This window comes from Mustela nigripes, chromosome 1 (assembly GCF_022355385.1).
Source record: "Mustela nigripes isolate SB6536 chromosome 1, MUSNIG.SB6536, whole genome shotgun sequence".
Lineage (NCBI taxonomy): Eukaryota > Metazoa > Chordata > Mammalia > Carnivora > Mustelidae > Mustela > Mustela nigripes.
Window position 1 is genome coordinate 18,593,637 of NC_081557.1, and position 21,007 is coordinate 18,614,643.

At 42.7% G+C, this 21,007-nt stretch overlaps 1 protein-coding gene across 2 annotated transcripts in view; it reads right to left on the bottom strand.

Moving 5' to 3' along the window:
• The window catches only part of TRIM44 (tripartite motif containing 44), a 109,078-nt gene that overhangs the window by 34,165 nt on the left and 53,906 nt on the right, over positions 1 to 21,007 (bottom strand). For both annotated transcript variants that reach the window (XM_059405659.1, XM_059405670.1), the window contains one exon: positions 16,737 to 16,756. In XM_059405659.1, coding sequence (XP_059261642.1) covers positions 16,737 to 16,756 — 20 coding nt within the window. The remainder of the gene's footprint in view (positions 1 to 16,736; positions 16,757 to 21,007) is intronic.

Sequence of the window (21,007 nt, forward strand, 5' to 3'; positions counted from 1 at the left end):
GGCTCAGTGACTTGTCCAAGTGCATGTACGGAAGCAGTGGCCACACTGGGCATGGAAGCCAGGACTCCTGATTTAGCTCCAGCTTTCTCCTTTATTCCTCCAATACACCCATTCACTCCCTTCTCTCCATCTCCCTGGCCTAGGCCATGCAGTCCCCAACTATTCTCTTCTCCCCAGTGCTCCTGCTCTTACCCAGGCCTAGAACTTCAAGATCTTTCACCTGAATCACTGCAATGCTGTTTGGGCCAAGATTCTCCTCTGCATCTGAAATCACTTCACACACTGCTCCAGTAGCCATTCCCTGCTCTACTGGGAGGGGGTGGACGGTTTCACCATTACTCGTTTCCCTTCGCTGGCATGTTTCATTTCACACTGAAGTTGCTCCTTAGCCTTGGTCTCAGAATGGAGGAGAAGAGAGCAGAGTTAAAGCTAATCCACGGTGGACATGAGATAAGTGAGAAAAGGAAATGCCTGTCGTGCGTGCAAGTGCATACCCCATGCACTCCCAACACTGCCTTGCACAAAGAAGGCTCTCCACAGATCATTTTTGTTAAAGAGTAAATACATCATCTCATGAATCTTCACAGTAACCTTACTTTAGACACCACCAGCATCTTCATCTTGCAGATCAGAAAACCAAAGTCCTTTAAGTAGTAGGACTAAAGTTCTAGGGCCACTGGATGATAAAGCTGGAATTCAGACCCCGAACCTCTGATCCCAAAGCTCACGTTCTTTAACCTGTGCATCACACTGATTCCGAGAACTCTTAAAATTATGAGTTTAAAACATACATTCGGCTTTCTAATGATGTATTATCTCACTGTTGTCTTACGTCCTCATCTACTATAATCCTGACTATCGCCCACCTTTTCCTCTTGGCTGTAAGCAACTGGCATCCTATCACAAGCCTAGTCACCTGGGTGAGACTCAGGAAAAGACTTGTTTATTGACTGATGATAGCTGATTCAGGGCAAGAGCTCACCTTCTTATCTCTAGTCCCCTGGGAGCCAGAAGTCTGGCTTGCGCACACCACACCTTGACTCAGAGCTCCAGCGGCAACATCTTATTTTAAACAACTTGCAGGTCTGATGGAGATAGACCCTTTGACAAAGGGGATCACTTCCTTCTTCCCAGATGTCAGTCCCATCACTCAAAGGCAGGAAGGAAGAGAAATGCCTTCAAGAAAGAGTGTTTTAAGAGAAGAAAGAGGACACAGCCAGGCCTCAGCTGGAAAAGCAGGAGTTAGAATAAAAAGTCTGTTCATCTTGGGAAATATCTTGTGAGGACACATCTGACTTTGCCCTGGCTTTTCCAGACAGCAGCTTGCACCGAGGCTGGCTCAGATGGGCTGCTGTTCTCTAGTCTCCTCAGGCACGTGCACACAGCTCTGAAGCAAATGGGCAGCCATGGTCAGAGGGCACCTCTGCAGCCCATTACTGGCCAAGGACAGAAAAGAGCACTGCCCAAATCTGTCCAGCAGCTCTCCTACCACAGTCCAAGAGCACAATTTACTCCTTTCCAAAGCTCTCTATGCTGCAACCTTGCCCTTCTCAGAAGGCCCAAGCACAGCAGACAGGGCAAATGTGCAGCTTTAAGTGAAAACAGCCAAGAAACTAGCCTCCAACAATTAGGTTAAAACCCTGCATTAGAGCAGATGTTCATGGGAGAAATTTCATTTACTAAATTTTATTTATTAAATATTTAAAATTTTTGTTTATTTATTAATTATGTATTTCAGTACAAGCCTACAATGGAGATTTGAGAAGGCAGTAGAAAGAGCTGGCTCTCCAGATGGCTCTGGTTCAAACCCTAGCTCTCTGCCACTTACTGGCTATGTGACCTTGGGCCCATTATTCAATCTTCCCGTATTTAATTTTCCTCATCTGGAAAACGGGGATGGTAACAGTCTCTATCCTTAAGGGGCTATTGTAAGAATTAAATGAAATCATGACACATAACACCCTTAGGACAGTGCCTGGCACACAGTAAGCCTTCGACCCGTGTCAGCTATGATGGTCATGAGCATTATTATCTAAGGAATGGTCAAGGGCTCCTGAGTCCTGGTCAGCAGGCATTTCCCAAGTCTGGAACCATGGCAAAATATTGCTCGTGCATGTCATTAGCAAGCAGTGTAACAGTCTGCTATGTGTGTTAGAGAGAAAGAAAAATCAAGCACAGACATTGCCATTCCGGAGCTCATAGGCTGTTGGCATGACAGAGCACGCACCTCATTACAAGACAGGGAAGAAAGTGCTAAGTCCACAGATGAACCATAAAAACCAAAGAGAGGCTCAAAGAAGGATTCATGGAAGAAGAGGGAACAGAGCTGGACCCTGAAGGAAAGGTAGGAATGGTACAGGTTAGAAAGCAGACTAACAGCTGAGTCTCCAAAACAGCAGAGCACTAGAGGGAAGCCAGAGAAGCCGCTGCAAATGGGGCGGCAGGGACACTGGGCCGGAGCGCGGCCCTGGAGCCAGAATGATGGTATGTCCGCGGGGCCCGTGGGAGGCTGACTCTTCCCTGTGCTCTTGACTTCAATTTGATTCAGTTCAGAAAGAACGAAAGGACCTACAGTGGAAGCAGGAAGGCATGATTCTCTCAGCTTCACACTTCAGAGAGACGGCCTCCTCCAAGGAAACAACTCTTGGGGTTCCTGTCGGTCTCCGCCATCACGCTGGCTCCAGAACCTGCTCTGGAAGGAGGTACGGTTCCCCGAGCCCCCCCACTCCCCGCCATACTGCTTCCCCTCAACCTGAAGGTGCTAGTAGCAACAGGTTGCTCTTACGCTCCTAGGATAGTCCAGTCCTTCCTCTTCACCAGCAAACCATCCCCCGTCCTTCTTTTGTGTGAACAACTATTTTACTCGGAAAGGACCTTCATTGCCGCAGGATTCATGCTACAACTGTCGACACAAGTTGCAACAACTGGAGATTTCACTGCCTTACTGGTCAGCTTCTACTGAGAAGAAACGGTTCAGAATGACGAGTGCTTATGTGGGTCGGAAGGGAAGCAAGAAGGCCCCTTCAGCGAGGTATGGGAGAAGGATGTTGGAACTACTAAGACCACATAAAGGCTGACTGGCCAGGGGCAGAAAGACAGTAGAGAACGAGTCTCTGAAAGGAGTCCTAACTGCTGGCGGTGTCGACAAACAGTGTTTGAGACAAGAGAGTCAGTTCCTTTCAGTCAATTTGTTAACTACAAAGGAGGAAACTTGCCCATTCCAAAGAGCATTAAGGTTAGATCTGGTTGGAAAAAGGATAGGGTTACTCATTCATTTAAACACGGGCGTGTTCAGAGAAACAAAACAAGACTGAACATAATCAAGAGAAGATTTTCCCATCATTAGGGTAGCCCTGTGTAAGTGAGCCACCCCTAAATACTTGAGGAGTTGGTTCTAAGCAAAAAGTATGATGCAAAAGCATTATTTTGATAGTCATTTGGGAACCTTCTAGCTTGGGCAAAGTGTTCTTTAGGCCAGGTTTTGAGGATGAATGAAAGGGCCTAGGCTTAAGGATGTTAACATCGCCAGAAGAGTCTCTGGCAAGCCTTATGGGTACAAAGCTCCAGAGCAGCACTGAAGAAAAGGATTCATGTAAGTCCCCTACCGGTGCTGCCCTTGAGCAGCTCAGGCTCTCAAAGTCACACACAAGCTTTCTCTTCCATGTCTTTTCAAAGAGTGCATATACATCTGCTCCTTTCTTCTCCACCTGCTCCCCCCACTCTGAATCCTATGACCTTCTTGTCCTCACTCTGCGCAGTTTTGTGGATAACAAAAGCAGACCCACAAATAACAGCTGAAGGTAAATGACCTGAAAAGGTGACAAACTCAGAAGGCTCTTAAGTGACTCTATTCCAAACCAGGGTTCCCTCCACAACTCAGAAAATGGATTTTGCAGAGCTATTTGTTCGTTCAAGAAATGCACTGTGTGCCTACGATGTTCCAGGCACTGAGAATATAGTGGCGAAAAAAGCAAAGCCTTTACCCTCATGACACTTAATTTCCAGTGAGGAAGAAAGAAAATACTATGTTAAACACACAATATATTTTCATGTAGTAAAAATCAAAGTGTATGCAGAGAATCAAAACAGGGTAAGGAACAGAGATCTAAAAAGGTAGTGTTTCGGCAAAGGCCTACATAAGGTGAGAGAGCAGGCTATGTCTGATGATCTGGGGATGAACATGTGGGCAGAAGGGAACACAAGCATGGAGGCCCTGAGTCAGAAGGAACAGCACACCTGTTTAAGGAAGAGTAAGAATGCAGTGCGGCTAAAGTGACAACGGGGTGAGCGGCAGGTGTGTGGGGAGGGAGAGGCCATATCTTGTACTTTACAAGCTCCCTTTCCCTCGGGTTACTCTGAAGGAAATTCCAGACATGACAGCACTCATACTGGAGCAATCTGAATGTGTAAGTTCTATGATCTTTGTATCCTAAAAGGTCTCTTAGATCTATGTGAAGAATGCAATGTGGGGAGGATGGAGAGTGAAAAAGGGCAGCGATGGGGGAAAGCAGGAAGATTCTAGGGGAGTAAGTATATGATTGGACCAGGATGGTGGGGGAGTGGTGCTGAAAAGTCCTTGGATTTGATGTATATTTGGGGGCAGATCTGACAGGATTTGCTGATTAATTGGACATGGAATGTGAAGAGAAAGATATTGAATACTGATATTGAGACATGATGAAACCATTTACTGAGAAGGTGAAGTCAAGTGCAGAAGCACACTAGAAAGGGAGAAGGGAGGAGAGAACAAGAGTTATGTTCTGAACCAAAGAAGCTGTGAGAACAAATGTGGAGAACGTAAACAAGAAGGCCTTACTTCAAATGGGGCGAACTCTCACCGCTTCCAGCTCTAGCTGAGAGACCACAGACAAGTCACTGACTCTCATCCAATCTGCTAATTACGTAATAGGAGGATAGCAAAACCATCTCTCAGTCATGAGAATAAGGAAATGAGATTTCTGTGTGCACCTGGTAAGTTCTAAAGTGCTAAATCAAGGTCAATCTTCTTGTTTCCTTCATTACTGCTGGTAAACGTTCATTCATTCATCTTAAAACTTTTTTTTTTACTTATTTAAATGAATAAATGAACCTCAAGATGGAATACAATTATGTTTTTAACAAATACCATTATAAAAAGACTTCATATCATTCAATCCTGTTTCACTTGTTTGGTGCTTTAAACTTCTGAAGGGCACAGAGCATCATTTCCATTTCTTATTTGCATTTCTCACATACTACCATTCACATATATTATCTCACTTGGTCCTTAATACAGACAGAGTGGGCACCACTGCCCCTAGATGACTGATGAGGAAATTGAGGGACAGAGAGTTCTACTGAAGGCCTGACATCTTGGTTTCACTGCCTTCCTCTCTTGGCCTTTATTTTTCTTTAAGGATTTATTTATTTATTTTGAGAGACAGTGAGAGAGAACATGAGCGGGGTAGAGGGAGAGAGAATCCCAAGCAGACTCTATCCTGAGCATGGAGCCTGACACAGGGTTCAATCTCACAACCCTGAGATCATGACCTGAGTCAGACGCTTAAACAACTGAGCCACCCAGGTGCTCCTCTCAGCCTTTAAATAAAAAATACTGTGATCCTGGTGTGTAATCCATTTGGCATTATTGCTTGGTCATATCAAAAAAATTTCTGAAATAGAATGCTGAGCACTTCCATAATCATTAGTGAAACAAATTGCACTACCCTTGGATATAGCACTTAACAGTTGGCAAAATACTCATGTATTTTCTTAGTTCCTTCAAACCTGTGATGAGCACATGATTGCTACTAGATGTGAGAGGCAGTATCATGTGACAAAAGGATAGACCTACTTTATACACTGTCCATGTCAGTGTACAAATAAACCAAAAATGACCTTGCTCTGCATTGTTTTGTATTTAGTAATGCTCCTTGTCATTGGCTGATTCATTCATTCCTTCCTCCATTCAATCAATATTTAAGGGTCTGTTCATACTAGGCAATGTGCTGGGTGCTTGGTATACATTGGAACCACAACATTCTGTTAAAAAGTGAAAGGAGTTACATTAAGATGAAAACAAAAAACTTATTTATGATGGATATCTTACTTTTAATGAAATTATGGACATCCAAGTTGTTCTTTTTTCCCCATGTCAATGAAAAAATATATCCCAGTGACCCTTTCTAGGCTTTTCTCAGGAACATTTATCAGCTTCAATTGTTTGTACACCTGGTAACTCCACTTCCAACTATACTGGAAATAAATTATATCAATAATAATAGTTCAAAAGTCCCAGTTATTTGAAGTACAATGAGCGGGAGATTTCAGCCTGAAAGGTGTGGACTCCTAATATATTGTCTTACACATCTTAGACCCTCTTTCTGGGTGGCAGATTTTTAGCAGCAGGTCTCCACATATAGTGGAGAACGAGTACATTCCTCCAGTTGAGGAACACTGCTACTAGAGTATATGTGATAGGGGTTTAAAGAGTCTTATAAGCAATAATTTTGGGAATGCTGGGCTAAACAAAGAGACAGGTCTCATTATCAGAAGCCTTCTCAAACTCTCCATTATACCACGGTACTTGTGAAAGTCCAAGAGGTGGGTCAGCCAACAGCATGTACCACACTTACTAGACAATGGAACCCTAGTTTAGAAGGCTAACTCAACAATTCAAATAATTAGTGTTCAGTCTACTACAGTGTGGGAAGCCTCACAATGGGGGATTTCCATTTATAACCACACGGGACATGCATTTTTTTAAAGCAGGTTGCTGATTCTTCAAGCTTGCAGAGAGTTGAGTAGACAGAACAGATGTATGCCCCTGACATGTGGAAGAGAAACCAATCGCTATATGTAAACAAGGACTGTTTTTGGTTTTGACTTCCACTATAGCTCCAATAGCTAGAACCGCCTGGTTACTTGGTAAAATCTGTTAAATAAATGGATAAAGGGATGAAACTTCCAGAAAGGAAAGAAGGTTATGTTGATTTCAGTAAGACTGGCCATACTGTTTTTCTATCTTCAATGATTTCAATTTCCATATCCAGACTTCTAGACAGTGCTTAATTTATTTTCTTAGAACAAAAGACTGAGAATTATTCCAACAGCCTTTTGCATCATGACCCTGTATTAATCTAATAAGAGAAAGGTTACACTGCTCTTTGTTGATGAACAGCACATTAATGAGATCTCCTTGAAATAATCCCACCTCTATTATGCAGACAAAATTACATTTTCCAGCATAATTATTGTGTCAATCGAACTCCCAAATTTTGATATTAATTGTTTCACTTGCAAAGGCAACATCAGCTTACTAGAGTTTGTTAAACCTCTGGAAAATTGAGGGGAAACTCATAGTTTTAAGTAGTGATTATCAGCCTATACTTCTCTTTTATTCTACCTTATGCATATTTTCCTTCCAGCCAGAAGGACCAGGCAAGTTTTATTTCCTATAATTGGTTTTAAGAGGGAAAACAGTAAGTTTCTTTAAAATGTGTTTTTAGATTACACACCAACTTAACATTTCTCAGTCCTTACTTGAGACTCTAGGATATAACCTCTTTGAGGACTTTGTTGAAAACTATTTCCGGTACACCTGGGTGGCTCAGTCGGATAAGCATCTGCCTTTGGGTTCAGGTCATGATCCCAGGGTCCTGGGATCGAGCTCCAGGCTGGGCTCTCTGTTCAGTAGGAAGCCTGCTTCTCCCTCTCCCTCTGCCTGCCGCTCCCTCTGCTTGTGCTGTCAAATGAATAAATAGAATCTGTAAATTGTTTATATCTACTTAAGTCTGATTTTATTCTAGATTGGGATCATGACTTCCCTATAGAGTAATACAGGTTTTATTTTATAAACAGAAATCCATAGGACAATAGGATTCAGTACAGTGACTCATTAGCTCTTTGACCTTGAACAAGGTACTAATATATCAAAGTCAGATATGAGAATAATAAATACCTTCGTATTAGGCTGCTGTAAGGATTAAATGAGGTGGATAATCCATGTGGAACACTTAGCTTACTTTCTTTTTTTTTTTTAAAGATTTATTTATTTATCTGTCAGGGGAGAGGGAGAGAGAGCACAAGCAAGGGCAACAGCAGGCAGAGAGAGAAACAGGCTCCTCGCTGAGCAGGGAGCCCGACGTGGGACTCGATGCCAGGACCCTGGGATCATGACCTGACCTGAAGGCAGATGCTTAACTGACTGAGCCACCCAGGCGTCCCTAGCTTACTTCCAGTATTAGAGTGTCTGAGGGCTTACAGAGTATCAGCCACAACAGTCAAGGGCCTCAACAAGCGCTCCGTCTCTACAAGTAGTCCTTCTCCCTCTCTAATAAGCCAGTCTCCCTCACTCCATCCACAGAAGCAGAAGCTCCAAACAGGCTTGCTTTCTCCCCGGCATGAACTCTTCCCGCAGAGCTCAGATGGCACTTCCGGATTGCTCCTGGCTGGGTGACACCATTTAGGGCAGTCATTCCTCTGACTCTCCTGCACTTCGGCGTAACATTCTTCTTTCCTCATCTGGTTCCTTTAAGAGTCTTAGTTGGCTGGGGACTTGACCCTTCTTTTCAGTTTATCAAGAATTCCCAACCAGAGCGGGTGAGTGCTGAATTCTAGGGGCCACGCTGGGCTGGAGCATCTGTGCCTGGCCTTTTCAACTATGCAGCTTGCCAGTAATTGCTAACTTTTTCCTCCTGAAACAATTATCCCCCCCATTTCTCTCCCTGCCCCCACCCCACCCCCTAGTTAATTATCAGTTCTGGAATTAAACATGCTTGCCTCGCCTGCCGTTGCCATGACAACAGTTGGCCTGCACCTGCCACTGGGTGAACAGTGGCTCTTTTAGAAGAGGTGATGGCAGCTACTGGCTCCACAAAAGCCAGAGAGTAAACTCATGTTTACCTGTCTGGGGAGAGAAGTTCTGGTTCGTTCCACCTCCGGCATTTTCCTGGCAAGCTCCATCTCAACTTCTGGCTCAAGCAAACTGTTTTTTTGCCATTCAACAAGGAAAATGAAAAGAATTCCTGATAAAAATGCCACATCCCTGTTGGCTTGTCACTTACTCCTAGCCAAGATGTTGGAAAATACAAATCTTGTATCTCCTGAGAAAAGCAGTATAGTGCAATGGTTGAAAGCACAGAATTTTAAGCCTGAGAGATCTGAGTTCTAATCCTGGTGAACTCACTTTCTGACTGTGTGACCATGGCTTAATCATATAACCTCCTGTAATGTGAATTTCCTATCTGTAAAAAGAAGAATAGAATCACTATAGCTCATGTAGTGGTTTTCAAGCTCTGAGGACTCCATGTACGTCTAGTTCCTATAAGCAGGCAGCACCACCGCATCTGAGCCGCCGTAAGGTCAGGGCAAAGCCAGCAGCATGGTCAGCTGTCAGTGGTCCCAGTCTGAGGGGCAGCCCCTGCGGTCCAGGGTGCCACAGCATGTGGCCCCATTGCTTCTAGACCAAGAAGTGCTGAGCAGCCAGGGACAGCTGACAGATGTTTCTCTCCCGACCTTCACCACAACTCTCACAGCTCCTCCTTCTCTGGGCTGTGTTCCTCGTGCTCAATCTCACTTTCCTTTAAATAGAATTGATGGAACCAGAGGGGAAGGAGACATGTACTCACCAAGGATACAAAATGCTTTTCCGTTTTACAACCACACTGCAACCTACGGGGAGCAATTGGTAGTGGTGCTGGGGGTGTGGAGGATGAGGCATTTATATAAGAAAGTGCTTTTCTTTCCTGAAACCCGTGCCTGTGGATAAGAAAGTATTTCTTTTATGAATGGACAACCACTCATAGTTAGGTCTTAGGTCCAAACAAGCACAGGCACATACATGAATACTGGTCCTTGGCAAAGATCTCACCATGTAGGCTACCCAAGTTTTATCTCAGCCTTCAGTCATATCTCTCAATGTTTTGAAGCTACCTTCCTGGAGTTCTAGTTTTAAAGAAACCTACACTAGTTGACTCTAAACTTCACATCATCTTTAAAAGAGAAAACAAACAAGCCAAAATACAGAAACACACCAGTTTCTGCTCCCAGCATCTGTTACAGATGCCTGCTCTGGGTTTCTGGGTATAGAGGCGAAAGCAGTTCAGCCACATGGAGCTACAAAAAAAGGCAAGGACCCTTGGAAGCTGTTTGGAAAATGCAATTATTGACCTCTTGCCTGCCACTCACTGGGAGGAAGTGCGAAGATGCTAGAGACCAGCATGTTTCTCCTAAAATGACAAAGATACCACTGACAACAATTTCACTGTGGCTGCCACAGTTGAGGCGGCATAAGCAATGACATCAAATTTAGTTATTCTTAAAACACAGACTGGAGTTTTAGGACTACCTAAAACTGATTCTGTTTAGGAATTTAGGACTTTAGCCAGTCCAGAATGGCTACGGAGACAAACAAGGAAGGAGAGAACTCAGCTCCAGCCAGACTCTTCAGCACCAGATCTAATTCCGGGACAAAAGTAACATTGATTTAATTCTTAAACTAGCTTTTAAAAAATACCTTTGGTCTTAAATCTATTTGGAAAATGTCGAGGCTTTAGGATTCCTTTTCTCTATTAATTTGGAAGGAACTAGATAACTACTTGCCAAACCTGATTTTAAATTTGAGGGAGGCAGGAGCTGTCAAAATAGGGGTATAAGATACAAATCAAACAAACAGTTTCCCTCTTCAGCTGCTTTAACTCAGTTGCTTGTTTTTCCATATAAAAAAAGAAACCCCAAAGGAGAACACTTTCAATGCTTCACAGCATATTTGTCCGTTAAGTGTAACAGGATGTGCTATTTTGGTGGGGAAACTGAGGCACAAAGAAAGCAGACAATTCACCCACAACAATCACAAGATGTAACTACGCAATAGACCAGTAAGATTGAGGATTCTGTCTGCTTCTTCTGAACAAAGGACAAAGGGGTAGTACAAACCTTCTGGCACCTCAGCATAGCACGTGAGACCCTCCTCAAGGTGGACTCAACCATCTTTCAGTCTCCTCTCCTGCCATAGCACAAGCACGCAGGGGCTCACCATTCCCCACACAGCACAGGTGTTCTTCCTCTGAGCATTTAGGCTTGCTGGTCCCTCTGCTTGGGTGCCCTTCCTACTGCTTCCAACCGGAAAAGCCTCCTCCTCCCTGCTCTTCAGGGTCCACCACACCAGGACGTTGTACCCTACTCCACCTCCGAAGTACTCATTCCAGAGCACTCTCCCAACTAAGAGGCCACATGACTGAGTCAGAGATGTGAGTTTGAACACGCATTCTACCACTTATTTGCTGTGCCACCTCCTGCATATATAACCTCTCTGCAACTCTAGTTAACATATTGAGCACCTATTAGGGCTTGCAAAATGATATTCACGCCCCTTCTACTGGGCCTTCTCTTCTCCTTTCCTTTTTAGCATTATAAAGCCAGAGAAGGCAGGCAGATGTTGGAGAACAGGCTGCTCCTAGCTAGCATCTCTAGTGTGAGACAGGTGGACACAAACTAGAGGCACCTTGGCAGAATTTTCCAGCTGTAAATGGATTCTCTGGTTATACATCAAAATGCACAAAATAAAATAAAGTGACTATCATAGATAAATTTCTGAAAAGCAATTACTTTAGCAAAGGATGCTTGCTTTTATTGTAGATAGGTGACAAAATGCATAACATAGTCTTAGCCCTTGTCTAGATGAGAAGAGGATAAACAACTGACATTAGCAGGGGTAAACAAAGTCAGCCCAGGTTCGGAAACAGGGAAATGTGATCCGGAGATTCTGTATGCTGAAGGCCAACTTAGATGCTGGAATCTCACTTCTGTATAATAAATAGCCCTGACATTTCCATTCCACGCCACAAGTATCAGAGCCATGTTCTTTGGCATCTAGCTAGGACTTCTGAAATGAAGACAATGCAAAAACCAAACCAGGAATATGCAATCAGAAAACAAAAGAAACCTAAGTGTATCATTGGCTTAGTTCCTTTTATGTTTCCAAACTAAATTTTCAAGAAGAGAAACATGGTATCTAAGAACACATGGTTATTATTTGGTGGGGGGCAGGAGAGTACCTAGTATACAGCCCCAAGAAAATTTTTTAAAGAAACAAAATTGGGAAGATTTTTAAAAAATCTACTAAATTACAGAATCACAGGCAGATTCCTTCCACTCCATAAGTGATCTAAGACTATTCCTTCACACAATGTTAGCCAAAAAAACTGGGTGGGAAGCAGGGGAAAGAAAGCCTAGTGTTCACAGAGAAATAAAAACAGCTTACAAAGAGGCAATGAGGTTGAATGACTAGCCCAAGGTCACACAGTCAGTCTCAGGCAGACCAGGAATAGATGGTAGGTCTGTTGACTCTCCTTGAGCTCCTACTCCTTCAGAATCAGGGCCTGTTTGATCACAGACTCAGCATGGGTCAGATTCACACTGATCTCAGCAGGAGCTTTCTGCCTGAATAAAAGCCAGCTCTGAAGATAAAAAAAATTCTACAGAAGTCCCAAATATGGTTGTTACTATTAAAAAGACATCTTCCTCTAAGTTAAAAAAAAAAAAAAAAAGGCACAGAAAATCTCAATAGCAAATCAAGATTTCATATTGATCTTGCTCCTTTTTCCTCTGAGCACAAGAGTTTCAGGGTCCTTCCCTCTCTGACTTCCTCCCACTACAAAACAGCTCTGAGGCAGCAGATCCTACACCACCCCCTCTCTTCGAATATGTATTATTTCTCAGCAGGCTCCGGCAGGAGTTGAGGAGCCAATCTGTGAGGGAGTGAACACAAGATCTCCCATAATAGCACAGAGAAGACAGAAAATTGCTGCCAAAAGTGTAAATTGCTTTTTTTTTTTTTTTTCTTAAAAAAAAAAAAAAATCACTCTGGGCTTCAAAGACAGCCTCTTAAAAGATGACTCCATGGTGGTTAATATCCATGTTCTACACATGAGGATTTCTGTTTATCCATGCCCTCCAAGAATCCCTACCGTCTATTTTAACTGTAGCATGGATTTGAAGAGTAAACCACCAAACACAGGGGCAACAGGCAGGGAATTCTGCAGGGTCAAAGGAAGGCTTGGCTGTCCACTCCCCAGGGAGTCTGAAGGTACTCCTTTTGCTGCTGACCCTGAAACAGCACTGTGTGATGAAGAACTAACCCTTTATAGTGACAGAGGCTAAGGAGAGGAGCTGTACCCTTGCAGAAAACAGAGGCCCTAGCAATTCAATGTCAAAGCAAGTAAGACCTCCCACCAGGTTAGAGGAATAAAAGCAAAGCGATTCTCTGAGGAGTTATGTGTGAATCCTCCTGGCTTTCCTTCCGGATTGCGGAGAGAAATGTGCCCGCAGATGAGGGCAGGTAAAGGCAGATAGTCCAAACGGTGGTGGAGAGCATGAACCCTGAAGCCAGAGGAAATTCAACTCCTAGCTCTGCTACTTACTGGCTCTGGGATCTAGAGCAAGTTCATCTTTCTGAGCATTAATTTCCTCATTTTACAAGTGGGATGAGGACTATATCATAAACTTTACATGAGGATTAAATGAGAAGAGATATAAAACACTGTACACAGTAAACCTGCAATAAATGATAGCTCTGATTATTGTTATTAATTAGCAGGGCAACTACACAATAAAATTCAGGGACAGGAACAGACATGATGAATAGCACAATGTTGGGATGCTTCAGTCAAATGGTTGGGGAGTCAGAACCAAGAGGAGGAAAGAAGGCAGGGAGGCTGGCAGGAAGCGAGGACACCACTTCTGCTCTGGAGAAATATGCCTCCATAGCACAGGGATTTATTTCCTTTTGTTCTTTTCTTCCTTCTTGTGGAGTGGCTGGAACCCAGGCTCCCTGGACTTCCGGACAGATGGGGGACAAGCAGCTGAATGGAAAGAATGCCAGCAAGGGAGACATGGGTGTAATAATCTGTAAGACCTGGACACAGAGTCTCCAGATTCACTCTTCCATCCTCTGCACAGGCACACCCACACTTCCCTTCTATCTCCCTTACACATCAAACTCTCATTCAGTACTGTCAGCAATAAAGAAGCCTGGAACAAAACTCTGTTTGGCTTATTGAAATGGTAAAACGTATAACATAAATGAGAGAATTTCAGATCAAAGGCAATCTGCCCTGAAGTGTTAATTGGAATTAACTGAGCCAAATGGCAGTTCAACACAAACTGAATGGAACCAACAAATATAAATTTAAAGTTTAGAAAGAAAATTTGACTCCGTTTTCTTCTTTCTATCAAATTAGAGCATGTTCTTTATTGTACCGAAGGGCCCATTATACCAAAAAAGGGGTCTTTCATTGTACCAAAAGAGGGTTCTATCAACGCCCAGTCCAACAGATTCCCTGCTGACATCCATGATAGCCTAGCTCAAAGGAGACAGCTTGACATCTTGGTTGCTCGTAAAGAAACTATGCTTCACAACTGCCTTGTCAAAATGACATGAAGGTATCTGCAATTAAACTCTAAAACCAGCATCTTACTCTAAATAGTATCTTTAAAGCAGGCTAATCTCTTCATAAGGTCCCTGTATTCTTCTACTCAATGTGACTCTGACATGTAACCATGAAGACAAATGGCTGTGTTCATTCCAGTCAGGTTCCTCCAAGCCACATAATATCTGCTAAGATGTCTGCATTACATTGGTCTTGTCTGAATGCTCTTTCTGGGGAAGAAGAAGGTCTAGGGCTCTGCCAGGCCTGGATTTGAAGGAGCTAGAACTAGTTTAGAGAGTAGGAGAGTGCCAAGGAGATAATTTAGAGTCTCTGGAAACCAAAGATCTGTGCAAAACGACAAAAACCTGGTCAAGAACTAGAAAAGATGTGGATTTAGGCTCCCATCATCACTACTTTAGTTTAACCAGTCTCCCACACTCTGGTGTTGATCTACTTCCAATTAAGGCAGGCAAGAGAGACTTCTAAAATGCAGATCTACTCCAGTTAATTCCAGTTTACCATGCTTTCATGCTTTCCCATTGCCTCAAGACAGAGCTTAAACACCTTAGAAGGCCTATAAATCCTTAAAGGTTCTAGATTGTTTTCTTCCTCAACTCTCGTCTAGAGCTTTTGCACAAGTTGTTCTTGACCCAGAACTAGCCCTGCTCCTCCTTTGCCTGCCTTCTCATCTTTCAGATCCCTGTTTATATATGACCTTTCTGGTAAGCCTTCCCTTATTCTCCAAGACTGACTTGGGAGCCTTCCTAAAGCAACCTAAACTTCCCTGAGTCATAGCACCTGTCCCACAGCATAAGGGCCTGGTGATATGCTTGTTTCTCCCACAGGGACAGGAACAATGTTTGTCTTAGTTATTACTATATACCCAGTGAATAACACAGTGCCTGATGCATAGTAGGTCATAAGAAAAGAAAGGGAGGGAGTGGAAGGAAGGAGAGAGGGAGGAAAGAAATGAACTGCAACTCAGAGGGAGCCTGTTCTGAGAATGGCTGGAAGGTGAATTTGGAGAAATTTCCTGAGGGTTTGTGGTTCTAATGCAGGGTGCCTGTGGCTTTAGCCACAGTAGACAGGAGATAAATCTAGGCTGAGAACCACAGTTCCCAAGGGAGAGAAGCACCAGGAGATGCAGATGTGGGATAATGTTTGGCACTAAGAAACCGGCAGAGGATGTGGGGATGGAGAAGAAAAAAAGAAGAAACTTTGTTGGTTTATAAATAAAACCAAAGGAGGACTGAATTTTGGTTCCAGTAAGATAACTTTGGACAATTCCTGTACCTTCTTTCAATGAAAAATTTGAACTAGATGAGTGATTTTCAAACTGAGTTCTCTGGAACCCTAGGTTTCTGCAGAACACCATTCTGCAGAATTTATTGAATAAATTCAGTAAAATGTACTGTATTGAAGGGAGAAGGTTCACCAATGTATCTGGCCCCAAACTATAGCCAGAGAAAAACTTTGCATATTGGAGTTCTACTTAAAGCTCGTTTATAAAAAAAAAAAAAAAAAAAAAAAAAAGGTGAGGGGAGGGCACTTCTGTTAAAACTAAAGCTTGCATAGCAGTGGCCTAAATGAACTCTCCCACACCTTCCAACGAGAACAGTCCTTGACCCTATGTGACACAGGACCCGCCTGGATGTTTTATTCTACTTTGTACTTGTACAAATACCCCTGGGCTGTGTGGATGGCAAAGCTGCAGCATGTTCTAGAGCCTGTTCTCACTGAGCAGCGTGACAGCAAAGGTAAGGAAACCAAACTCTAGGTTTACTGGAAGGCTGAGGCAATAATGAAACACTTCCAAATTTCATGTGGTGATACAGAAGCAGAAAGGAGCAACTTTTTTCCCCCTAAACTAAGTTAGGAAACATAATACCAATGACCTAGGATTCACAGTATCAGTGTCTCCAGTCAGTCACAAAGTTGTTAGACTCAGAAACAAAGAGTATTGGATCTAAAGCCCATTAAAAAAAAGCAATCCAATTCCAATCAAGAAAGAACAATGCAAAAGTTTATCTAGGCAGTCCACCTGATAGCCTAATTACCATTCAAATACAGTGCCTACTCTTCCTAACAAGGTATTCTGAAGTTACTGTCATTACACACTTTACAGTCCACCTTTATCTGAAGGTTACAGGCAGGATATGGCACAGATGGGAATCTTAGAAAATAAGATTTTCAAAGCCCTGGCTCAAGATGCTGATCCCTTTTCTGTGCTGTTCTTTGGTTGTCCATATTTCATGGGGCATTAAAAGGCCACAAACGTCACTCTACTTCAATTCTGAGAACAGACAAGCAGCAATAATGTGATCTTACCTGGGTCCTTCCTCGTCACCCTGAAAGAAGCAGAAAGAAACAGAATTAGAAATCAACGGTGGTACAGACAGTTTTAGATTTCTTTCTTTTCCCTCTCCTCTCGCAACCTGAAAGCAAGGCTTGTGCATTTACTTTAATAGAGACAAACCAGCAGATGTCCAAAGGCTAAGACAAGGGCTAATATAATCCTATGCTCAAAATGCCCAGCAGAGATCAACTGATAATTTGCCCTTGCAAGCAGATAAGTGAATGCACAGACCTAGGAGGCCTAAATAATAGACTTGCCTTTTTATTTGTGTGGCTGGCAGCATTTAGTTCTGAGCAAACTGAGAGCCCAAAATAGCTGTAGGTCTTAGGCAAAAGCTGACCAGCTCCAAAAGCATCAAGCTGTTTCCTTCAAAGACTCATTTCTGCCTTGGTCTAGCATTTTTCTCTCGAAACATGAACACAGCAACTCAAATATAGGGCACACTGTGGTAAAAAGGGCACGGAACTGGGACTCAGAAAATTGGGATTCTAGTCCAAGCTCTATTATTTATTAGCTATGTGCCCTTGGGCAAGTTAATTAATTAATCTGAACCTTGGTCTTCTCCTTTATAAAAGGAGAGCTCTGACATTTGATGATCTCCAACATCCTTCTGCCCAACACTGGTCTTTCGCTTTTTCTCATTCACTATCTACAAAAACAATGTGCGCGGGCTATCTGTGCAGGTAATGCGTGCTCTGAAACCTAACTTCACCAGTGACCAGACCAGAGTCCTTTCACTCCCTTCTTGTGATCACACACGATTTTTCAAGGAGTTCTGAAGCCCTTTCCAAGGGACCTGACTCCTTCATTTGGTGAAGGGGTATTTTACATCCTTTCTTTTTAGCCTTTCAGGGTTGGTCTCAGTAGAGAACGTAACTCCTAGTTGTGGATAATTCCCCAGGGCACTTAATCGATTTGATTGTTCTTATCGGGATAAAGAATGAACTCCAGAGTCAGACACGCTAGGTTCAAATCTTGACTCCATCAACTCACTTGCTGTGTTATCCTGGTCACGTTTTTTTTTTTTTTTTTTTTTTTGCCTCATTTAACTTTAACTTCCTACTTTGTAAAATGGGGGTAATAACAGCCCCTGTATCATAGGATGAAAGGAGGATTAAATGATCTAATACATACAAACATCTAGCACAGTGCCTAAGACACAGGATGCACTTAATAGAGCTTAGCTTCACTATCTGTAACAATTCAGTATCATAAACTACTACAGGTGAACAGTCAGGGTAAAGGATAATGACCTAATCTAGGAACTCCCATTCAGGAGCAGGAGAAACATAGAAAGAGATAAAAAATGAATAATGTTAAGGGCTCTACCAAAGACATAAACAGAATGTTTGAAAGTCGGAAGGAAATTGATAAACACAGTTGCTTCAGGAGAAGGAGGAAGAGAGCACTTCACAGAGAAGGTGATACTTATATTGGAACCTGAGGGATAAGCAGGTCCAGGATGGCAACAGATGAGTGGGAAGGGCAACGGACTAGCAAGAGCAAATGTACAGCAATTGAAAAAAAAAAAAAAAGTATGTTAAAGGAATTTTGAGTTTGATGATACTAGAGAATGGGGATGTGTCTGTGTGTCTCGGACAGGGGCTGTGGCAGAGACGGCAGTGCTGTGGGTTGGAGGGCTGGTAGTGCGGCTGAGGTAAAGGGAGATTGCCAGGCCCCAAGCCTATAAGGACAGCTACAGCCAGAAAGGTAATTTAAGTCAGATTATACACTGGACGTTGGATCAGGAGGGCATTTACTAGACGGATCAGGATTTGCAGTACTGGTCAGGGTGCTAATCATCTACACTCTAATGAGAGAGAAGCGGGGCGGGTAGTGGAAGGAGGGTAGAGGGATGCTGGGAGTTTTCTTTGCATTTTGATCGAGTGGATATCTTATGGGAACTATAATCTAACAAGGAAAAATTCATATAATTTAAATTTAATATGAGTTACATAACTATCAGTGACTTAATTACACCTCAACACAAGTTTTCAGTTACCTTTGGGTACTCAAACATAATTGTCTAGGAGAATCTTATGGAAAAAAGTACCCAAACTTTCTCCTGTGCTTTAGAGCGAGTCCTCACAACTGTGTGTCTTGGCACAGTGGTTAAGAGATGATCTCTCTGACCTGCAGAAACATGGCTTCATATTTAGGTTCATCAATTCCAACGGTAAAGCTTTTGACATTTGCCTTAACTTTTTGAAGGTTCAGTTTCCTGATCTCCACATGGAGATCCTAATTCCTACCTTACAGGGTGGCAATATAGATTAAAATAAATGAGAAAATATGTAAAACACTAAGCAAATGTCTGGTGTACTGTAAGTGGTCGACAAATGGTGCTCATTATTGTACTTTCCCTGAATTAATTACTAACATCTCTGGGGAGAGTGAGGAAGGACAGAGAAGATGGGATACAAGACTGCTTCACATGCATCCATTTCTACAGCTTATAGATACGTGGCTGTTCAGAAGCAGTCACACTATCACAAAGCATGGGGGAAGACTAGGTGAGAGTTTCACTGGTGAAGGAATGAACACACACACACACACACACACACACGGCCATTCTGAATGGGTCATCAGACACTCAGAAGATTGCTCTTCCTTGTAAAAGGTGTGCATGCTATTCCCTCCTACTCTGAAAGCCTACGCTAACTCCTATCCATTTTTTTTAAATTTTTGTTTATTTATTTGACAGAGAGAGAGGGAACACAAGTGGGCAGAGCAGCAGGCAGATAAAGAGGGAGAAACATGCTCTCCACTGAGGAGAGAGCCCGATATGGGACTTGATCCTAGGACCCTAGGATCGCGACCCAAGCTGAAGGCACCCACTCAACCAACTGAGACACCTAGGCAACCCCCACCTTTTTTTTTTTATTTTTTTAAGATTTTTATTTATTTATTTGATTCCTATCTATTCTTGAAGATCAAGCCTGACTTGGAAATTTTTTCTCACTGACAGACTGAGTGGAGTAATCCTACTCTGTCCTCCACAATCATATCACTGGGTTGGTACTTAGAGCAGAAAACCAAGTGACGGCACCATACAGTGTCTCCCTCTTAGGATTTCAATCCCTTGAGAAGAGAAACTGTGTAACATTAATCTCTTTATTCACTGCACCTTATACAGCACAAGGCCCATAATTAATAATTATTCAAAAAAGAAAAGGAGGGAAGACAAGATATAAGTAGGACTTAAGATTAATTTCTACCCCCCCATTAGAAGTGGATCTTGGTTTCAGAGAACATTAAAACTGAAAGTTTGCTAAACACAGGCTTCTATTTGCTGAACACCAGCTTCTATTTAAATGACTTCTCAGGTTAAGCAATGTTCCCAAATCCCTCCATCAACTACCCCCAATGCTCTTGGCTGGCAGGCTACATTCTAGTACCCTGACACCTTTTTTCTACTCCCACCTGTGGAAATGTCTGTTCACCCACAACCAAATAATTTTGCTCCTAAGGCTGTTTAAATCAGTTGAGCTTGTAATTATTACAACACGTTTTACTAAATAACAAAAAGTGAATGCAAGAGGGAACCACTGGTTCCATCCAAACTACGCTGAATGCTTCCAAAGCATACAATAAAGCTGAGTTACTTAAAAACTGCTGTCAACTTTGATGCAGGTGAGACACATGCATAATATTAGAAAAAATAAAGTATGAAAGTCTAGGATTCCACATTCAGCTTGCTTCAAATGTTATCCTGAAACTGGACCTTATAAACAGTGCAGTAGGGATGTGGTTTACGCCAGAAAAATAACAATCCACTCCAAGCAGCAAACCCATATTCTCAAAGGCCGTGAGTCAAAAATCAGATGTGTATCCCAAGTTTAAAATATATGTTTAGGGTATGCACATATCATTCTTTAAAGACTTTTATCTATTTATTTCTTTGACGGAGAGAGACAGCAAGAGAGGGAATACAAGCAGGGAGAGTCGGAGAAGCAGCGGGCTCTCTGCTGGCAAAGAGCCCGATACAGGGCTCAATCCCAGGACCCTGGGATCATGAGCTAAGTCAAAGGCAGACACTTAACAACTGAGCCACCCAGACACCCCTATACGTATCATTTTTAATGATTTGCTCATTTGAACTTTCCCTAAAAATCATCTCATGTAGTTCAGTACTTTTCTCTCAAAACTAGACAAAAGATGGAAGTATCATGACATGCAAATAAAAATAAAGACACCATTTTTTAATACTGACTTTGGCAAAGAAGTTATAAAATTCAGGCAA